At 33.5% G+C, this 9084-nt stretch overlaps 1 protein-coding gene across 1 annotated transcript; it reads left to right on the top strand.

Annotated features, from left to right (window-relative positions):
• The first annotated feature begins 5367 nt into the window (after positions 1 to 5367).
• LOC117905097 (zinc-finger homeodomain protein 1-like) lies at positions 5368 to 6078 on the top strand. Its single transcript, XM_034818000.1, has one exon. The coding sequence runs from the start codon at positions 5427 to 5429 to the stop codon at positions 5892 to 5894; it is 468 nt and encodes a 155-aa protein (XP_034673891.1). The 5' UTR covers positions 5368 to 5426; the 3' UTR covers positions 5895 to 6078.
• The last annotated feature ends 3006 nt before the right edge of the window (positions 6079 to 9084 follow it).

Here is a 9084-nt window from a genome sequence, read left to right as displayed (position 1 = left end):
ATCGGTCATTGTTTTGTTAGATTGAGTTGAGTCTTGTTCGATTTCGAGTCACCATCTTTCTTTAGTTTTGGCTTTCAGAGCCATCGTCGTGCATACTCATCCAGGCATTTTGAGTCATCTTGTTTCCCTTCATTTTGGGCGTTTAGAGTCGTTCTCTTTACCTGATTGCTTGGTGCTTATCGCTTATTCATCATTGCTCTTCTAGACTTCCCCCTTCCACTACACATGACATAGTTCTTTGAGTTCGTGACACATACTTTGGTCATGTTATTGGGCACCCTACGCTTAGCATTCTCATGTAGTTCACATAAGGAGTCTCCTTTAGACGCGTTTTGTTCGTACTCTAGGATGGTTCGACCGTTACTCATCTTTGACATCGATCTTCGAATCACTTTTGGAGACGTCTTAGAGGGAGCCCGGATCCTTAGTGTGGCTTCAGAGGCATTTTGAGACACTCTTTTCTTTTAGGATTAGAGCCTTTGCATTCGTTTATTGGCCTGAGTGAGTTCGTGTTTCACTAGTGTCCCATTGGGGGTCTCCTCTGTTCTTCGGTAGAGTTCACTTCATTCCACTCACTATTCACACTTTCTTTTCATTCCAGTGTTCATATTCCTTACACTCGTGAACTCTACCGAAGATGACATATTTGTAGACCCCCATTTTGGAGCACTTTCTTTCTCACCTTTCATGCAGGTTATTTGGCCAGGTGGCACGATCCCGGGAGACCACGTGGCGTCTTTGGAGAGGCTGACAGAGAATCAGGTTAGTGCTTTGAGGAGCTATCAGAATTCGACACCTATAAAGGGGATTTGGAAAGCTGCAGACTGTAGAGGTAGGGGACCCCCAACTGAGAGCAAGAGGCCGTCTGCATGAGGCGTGCAGCTGAAGGGGGTGGTTGGGAAAACCATGCTGGCTGACCGGTGAATAGGAGGGCAGAAGAGTGGCTTGCAGAAAAAGGACACCAGAAAAAAAAAAAAAAAAAAAAAAGACCAAGGAAGAAAGAAAAAGGGAGAACGATTGAGGGGGAAGGGAAACGGCTGAGAGGGAGAACGAAAGAAGGAGAGGAGAGTTCGAAGGGGCCGGGGAAAAGAGGTCCTGATCTGGGCATCTTCGAAAAGGGTCATAAAAACGGGGGCTCGAAGTCAGGTGAGCTTCCATCTGCGAGGAAGCTTTTCAGGTATGGATCTTGTTCATTACCTTCTCTATTTTGTTTTTGGATATCGATAAGATTCTATTTTGGTGTTTGGATGCGAGCATTGGAGATTTTATTATGTTCTTATGGAATCTGAGTTCGTTTGCCTCCATGTTGTGCTTGATTTCTAACTTGGCTTTCAACTTGTTTACACCAACTATTTTAAACTGCTCTCCTCTGTTTCTTGATTGTTTGCGGATTATCCTCGATGCCTGGAGTATACTTACTCATTCTCTCTGTTCTGGAAAATTTTGAGAGAAGATTCATCACATGCTTTTGATTTGTGGGATCGTGCCTGCATTTCTTTTTTATTTATTTATTTATTTATCATTCCACCCGGGGAAGAATTCTGTCCGGCCGACGTTCCACCTTCTCCGGATGTCTCACATCCGGAATTCTGTCTGACCGACACCCCCACCTTCTCCGGATGTCTCACATCTGAAATTCTGTCCGGCCGACGCCCTCACCTTCTCCGGATGTCTCACATCCGGAATTCTGTCCGCCGACATCCCACCTTCTCCGGATGTCTTACATCCGGAATTCTGTCCGGTCGATGCCCCACCTTCTCCGGATGTCTCACATCCGGAATTCTGTCCGCCGCCATCCCACCTTCTCCGGATGTCTCACATCCGGAATTCTGTCAGGCCAACATCCCACCTTCTCCGAATGTCTCACATCCAAAATTCTGTCCGGCCAACGTCCCACCTTCTCCGGATGTCTCGCATCTGGAATTCTGTCCGTCAACGTCCCACCTTCTCCGGATGTCTCACATCCGGAATTCTGTCCGCCGACGTCCTACCTTCTCCGGATCCATTTCCGCCCGCAATCTTCTGCTCCTCTTGATTTTAATAGGCATGAATGAATTTTTCATAATTCCAGAACAATGGAATCTGTGAAATTAATTCATGCAAAATAAATGGGTTTTGGTGAGGGCCAAACATATGTGTTTTCCTTATGATTGATTGATTGTTTGTTTGATTTAATTGTCATGCTTGATTGATTTTATTCTGCTCTATGACATGCTCGAAATTATTCAATTGTGCACTAACCTCACTTCTTGATAGCGCTTTATGGATCACTGCCCAAGTACGCATCCACATCCGCTCTGGTCATTTTCTGTATGCATGTTTAGATTCTCACGTGTGCATGATCACTCTGAGTATTCATTGATTTACTCATCAATTGCCATGATTGCTTCACTTTATTAGTAGAGACCCGACTTTAGGGGTTTAGAGGGGTGCTACGGTTTTTACCGTACCTTCCCGATAAGTAACCTGGCCCCCGAATCCGATCCGGTTTTTCACAGACTACCTTTTCCAAAACAAGGAGTCACACTTAGGGTTTTTCTTTCTTATTTTGTTTATCCTTTAAAAATAAAACAAAAATAAGTGACGACTCCAAGTCATTTTTTTAATCAAATAAAATCATAATTTTCAAATAAAAATCTAATTCGCCATCGAGTGAGAAACGCATGAGCTAAAATGCAGGGTCCACACTTTTATTTGTTTTCTAAAAATTGTTATGTATTTCACTTTATTTTTAAAAAGTGTTTCTAGAAAACAATAATTAAACAATATTAGAAAATTTTAAAACTATAAAAATAGAAAACTATTTTTAAATCATACGAGCAAACATATTCTTTGTTATTTTTTAGTTTTTAGATGTTTTCATCATCAAACATTTAGATTAAATTCAATACTTAAAATTTAGATGATACGAAACACTTTTCAATTCCACTAATTGATCACTTATAATATGTGGCTCATAATATTCCCGAACTCTCTCCCGCACATGGGGAAAAGTACAAAAGGACAAGTGATTTCATCGAAAACGTGAAATTTCTATACACTTGTTTTTTAAAAAATAAAAAATAAAAAATCCCTGTTAAGTTGGTTCTGCACTTCTGCATTCCCAACGTGAATTATTGAATGAAATCCCCCATGCCGAGGGGCCCTCCGAGCTTTTGATTATTATGAAAATACCACTAGCTTTTATATTTATTACAGTTGAGGGAATCCTCTCATTTGCATGATCTTGTCTCCTTAAATCCTATACATTCAGTCAACACTCAAAACAGTCTCCAAATTCATGAACCAGCACACTCTCTCATCGTTGCCCCTCTGTCTTACACCCTCTGCTCTTACCAAATTTACGATCATGCCATAACATGTCTCCCATGTTGGGTTTAATTTGGGCTTTCTTGATTTAATTAAAAGATTTTTATATCATTTCACTAATTATACTACCCAGTACGACTACGAGGATGCATGCATCATATGCATAAAGTGGTTATATTTTAATTTATTTTTTAGTACCCCCTTATCTGATTTCTCTTATAAAATCATAAGCCTATTAAAAAAAAGAGGTCAACATTCGTTTAGAAACATATGCGATAAAATAAAAATATAAATAAATATAATATAATATAAAGTAATGAAATTAAAATATAAGACATTTTTACTCAATATAAAGTATAAACAATGACACATTAATTACAAAGCAATCAAAACAAGGTCTAAGATTAGAGTGCACACTTGACACCCTTGATTGATTTTTGATGGTATGTTTTTTGTATTGTTACTTTAATTTAAGTTATTGAAACATATGGTGAAATTAATTTGCACCAATTGGAGTTGGAGTTGGATTTGGGTGTCCAAGTAGGTTGACTCGGCCCAACCCACTAAATGGGAGAATTAAGGGAAGCAGTTTCTGAGAGTTTTTAAATTATCCAAAAATAGTTAGTACTAAATATAAAAAACAAGTTTTTTTTTTTTTTTAATTTTTGTTTTTTCTCAATGAGAACTCTCTCTTCCTTAAAAACTAGAAAAGGAGAGAATACATTTTCTCTCTTTGTTGTATTCCTTCTGTATAAGAAAAAAAAAAAAAAAAAAAATCATTTTTTGAAGTTTTTTTTTTCTTCATGAAAACAAAGGTCAAGGTTTTTGTACTTCGAGAAAAAAATCATTCTCGCATTCATAGTTTTATTTATGATTTGAGGTGAAAAAATTAGTCAACGAAATAATTAATAAGGATTCTTAGATATTTCATAATATAACCTAAAAGCCTTATTTTTTTCATCAATACCATTAAATGAGAACATAAATAAATAAAATTATGATTAAAAAAAAAGATTCAAAGCATATAATGAAATTCATAACATTAAATGAGAGTATAAACAAATAGGATGTGATGCGAAGTAATGAAATTAAGCATTCAAACAAAAAATAAAGTATAGAAACAATGTAATGTCAAATACAAAACAATGGAACACGTGGCATCCTTTGATTGATGGATGGTACATTAAATAAATAATTTTTAAATATAAAATAACCTGTAACATACCTTAATAAAAGTGACTTGCATGGAAAACAATATTAATTCTCAACTTATAAGTCCAAATATATTTTTAAACTAAAATCTCTTTTAATAAAATTATGTTAATAATTAATTAAGTTTTTATTAAACTCATAAACAAACTAACTTTAGACTTAGAAGATTTTTGGTAAAACTTAATATTTATTACTTAATTCTTACATTAAGTATTAAAATTGTTTTATAAAATTAACTTAAAATATATTTTAAATAATTAAATTAATATATTTATCCCTATAAATTATAATTAGAGGTTAAGTAATACCGGAAGTGGTAAAATAGAAAGGGAATTATGGAGATAAATAAGATAAATAAGGATAGAAAAGTAAAATAAAAATATGAATTTAAGAATAAATCAATTATTTTTATTTATTAGTTAAAGTTGTTTTTAACCTTATCATTAAGTTATTTTAATAAATATATTTAATTTATCTAATAACTTAAATAAAATTATTAAGTGATTTTAAGTTATGAGGATGGTTTACCTAAATCAATCCAAACCAGCATTTTTAAACAAATATTCTTTATTTACGTTAAAAATTATTATATTAACATACCCATCTCTATTTCTTGAGATATGATGTGTAATTCAACAAGGACAACATGATGAGGAAAAGTAGGAAAAGAAAGAAGCCCTGTTATTAATACATAGACAGGGAGGGAAGCAGTATGGGAGAGTAACTGCAATTAATAAGTAGAAGGCTTGACAACGTAAAAACTGGGACCGACCTGAAAGCATAATTGAAATCCGACCCATCCTCAGATTCCCCACAACCATTGATTATAAAAAGTTATCAAACAGGCCATGATGCAAGTTTGGAATGAAGACATACGCTGGGTCACACACTAAGACATCACAAAGATGGAGGGCGAGCTCTACAGGGAATGCCTGCGAAACCATGCCGCAAGCCTAGGCAGCTACGCCACCGACGGCTGCGGAGAGTTCACACTCGACGCCACCTCCCCCGGCGGCCTCCTCTGCGCTGCTTGTGGCTGCCACCGCAACTTCCACCGCAAGCTCGTCTCCAGTACCCCCTTCGCCGAGGGACGGCAGCAGCAGAGCGCTGCGGCGGTGGAGTCCCCGGAGTCGGAGAGGAGCGAGGGCCATAAGAAAAGGCTAAGGACGAAGTTCACGGCAGATCAGAAGGAGAAGATGCTAGCTTTTGCTGAGAAGATAAGGTGGAAGATGCAGAGGAAGGAGGAAGAGGACGAGATCGAGAAGTTCTGCCGAGGAGTTGGAGTGAGTAGGCAGGTTTTCAAGGTTTGGATGCACAACCACAAGAACTCTTCCTCTTCTTCGTCTTCTGCTTCTACCACTCTCACTCAATAGACGCCATTCTCCACCATCCAGATCTGTAAGACAGAATTATGACAAATGTATTACTTCTTCTCATGCTCTTTTTTTCCCTACCTATGATGCGATGCTTTGTCTATTTTTCTTTGCTAATAGTTCCAGGCTTAATGTTTTAAAAACCATATCATATCATCAAATATTTTTGACGATTAGTGCTATGATTGCCAGTGTCTTGTGTAGGAATTAATCTTTCTAATTCCCTAGAAATTCAAGATGATTCCAAAAGTAATTTTTTTTCTTAAAAAATAAATGTTCATACATAATTTCTTTTTGAATTAATTTCATATTTAAAAAATAATAATAATTAATATTTCTAAGGATGATCTTTTTTATTTTTCCTTTACTTTTTCATATAGAAAGTTGAGAAAAGGCCTAAATTGTTCAAGTTATATTAATCATTTACTAATCATCATCATTACTCTTCTTAATTAGTTGAATGTTACTTGACATCATAGTATTAACCCTGAAAAGTCTGATGGAGACTACAAACGTAGTAATATTATGACGCTCTATTTTAAATCTTTATTCTATTTCATGATAGTAGCATTAAATTTTGTGAAAAAAAAAAATATTGGAATTATCCATTGTATCCATGCTAACAAACAAAAGGGCACTCAAGATTGATTTTACCTTCGATAAGACCTTCCTAATTTTGATGGGAATTTTTTTTTAAAGATTTTAATTTCCTAATTTCTTATTTTATTTTTAATTTACATGTTTTGTTAATATCCCACTTTCTCAAAATTAATTGTTCGTTCAGGATGTTCAAATTTTTTTTTTTTTTTAACACTTAAATCGATACATATGAATGGAAATTGGGTGATGGATCACCCCATCCCAATCTCATCATATTTATTTATATATGTTGCAAGGCTCCTTTATTTATTTATTTATTTAATATAAAAAAATCAATTTTTTTAAATTTAAATTTTATTAATATGATTTCTAAATAAAAGAAATATTAAAAATATTTATAATGTATTTATGAAAAGTAATATTTTATTTATATTAAATTTTTTGAAAAATGGAAAAAAATTAATTAAAATAATTTTTATTTAAAATGATGTATAATTAGAATGAGACAAGATAAAGTTATACCTCAACCTGTCATAAACTAATTTATCTTTATCTCAAATCATTTCCATTAGGATGGATCATATAGGTATCCAAAAAAACGTACTTGACCATCTCTAACCATTCCAAAAGTGACATTCAATCCAGAGTAATTGCATCATCAAAATAAGTTATATTTCTTTATATATTAGCAATGCTCTTGCTCCTTTTATATTTACATTTCATGAATTTAAACATTTAGTTTCATTTGTTCATATGCCCATATCTCAATTCTTTAATAACTTTATTTGCTCATAATTTCTTTAAAATATCTCTAAAAAATAAATTTGATAAATAAAATAAATTTATAAAGGTGTTAACATTAGGAAATTTGAAACCAATAATAAAGAGTGTAGTTACACTCAACTCAGGTGTCTACCAGGTGTGTGAATGAAATTATAATTTTTGACGTCACCTTTTGAGAAGACCTTCCCTATTTTTATGAGAAATTATTTTTATTTTTTATTTTTCAATTTTTCCTTCTAGTGTGTGCTGATTGTGTTATGGGATACATAGCATGTTTGAGACATATTTGGTTTGAGTGGAAGATGATGGTATTAGGGGCTATAAGCATGTCTCTCATTTAAGACACAAAGACAGACATGTTGCAGGGCACTAGTCAGACCAACTTAGGCTTGGATAACATATAGCTGCTGACAAGCAAGCAAGCATTGACCAAAATCCTCAGCGGAATAACGAAATGAGCGATGGATGCGATGAATGAAGGAATAATTTTTCCTTTTTTCTTTTTTCTTTTTTCTTTTTAAAAGAAAAAGTGGTGAAAATTAATGGAGAATGATGACGAAGGACCCAGAAATAGGAAGGCATTAATTATTCAGAATGGACACTTGCATAGAATTAGGAATGTGTTCGGAATAAAAAGGATAGGGAAAATTACGTCCTTCATCATTTTTCACCATTTTTTGCCTTTATTTTTAACTAAGAAAGTTGAAGAGTTCATCTGCAGAATCGTTTTTTTTTGTTTAAAAAGTGTTTAAAAAAAAAATATTAAGTGTTTTATAAAATTTAAAAAATATTTTAAAATTTTTGAAAAATATTTTATAATATTGAAAATTCATTTATAATATTAAAAAATTATTTATAGTGCTTTTACTTGAAGGGTTCTAAATAAAATTATTTTCTCTAAAAGTATTTTAAAGATAATCACCCGTGTAGTGTTTCTACCCAAAAACACTATTAGCCCGTTTGATAGTAATTCTAAGAAGCATTTGTAATATTTTTAATATTTGAAAATTTTATCATTCAAGTGCTAGAAATGTTAGAAATGTTTTCTAAAATTACTCTCAAATGCACTCTACAAATGATATTTCAATGCTATAAGTGATTTTTAAGATTTTTATAAGTGTTTTCCAAATTTTGTCAAATACCTATTTTTTTTTCAAAAATATTTTTTAGTATAAAAGTGCTTCCTAGAATTACTACCAAACGAACTCTTATAATTCTCCTAAAAACACTTCAAGAAAAAAATATTATCATTAAAAACACTTCAAATAGAAACACTCTCAAACACACTTTAAATATATTCTACATCTTCAAAAGTATTCATCTATTTTTTATTTTTTTTTATTTCATATAAACTCTCTCTCTATCTCTTTCTTTCTTTCTCTCTCTCTTTTAGAAACCTCCAACCCCACTTAACCAAACCCCCCTCCCTCACCCCACCATTTAGTTCTTGATCCTAAGGAATCTAACTTCTTCCTTGGTAATTGTCACGTCCTTGGAAATCACTCTAAAATTTTCTTTGAGTATGTGGTTCTAAGAACCCTTTCTTAGCCAACCTTTCCCTTAAACTTTATAAAAAATAGAGTAATTAGGCCAAAATAATTACAGAAATGCTTTCCAACTTGTATTATTACAATCAACTACAAGATATAAAACTTTTTCAAAGTGTCTCAACACTTTACAAGAGTTAGAGGATTGCAATGCTTTACACCCTAAGCATTCAATAACTTTCCCACACCTTATCTCTAAGATGCAGGAGGGGTTTTATAACACTCATCTTGTAGTTTCCTTTCAAATTTCAAACTAGGGG

This window comes from Vitis riparia, chromosome 17, assembly GCF_004353265.1.
Source record: "Vitis riparia cultivar Riparia Gloire de Montpellier isolate 1030 chromosome 17, EGFV_Vit.rip_1.0, whole genome shotgun sequence".
NCBI lineage: Eukaryota > Viridiplantae > Streptophyta > Magnoliopsida > Vitales > Vitaceae > Vitis > Vitis riparia.
The sequence above is the reverse complement of the archived record's forward strand: the minus strand, read 5'-3'. Positions and strand labels throughout refer to the sequence as shown.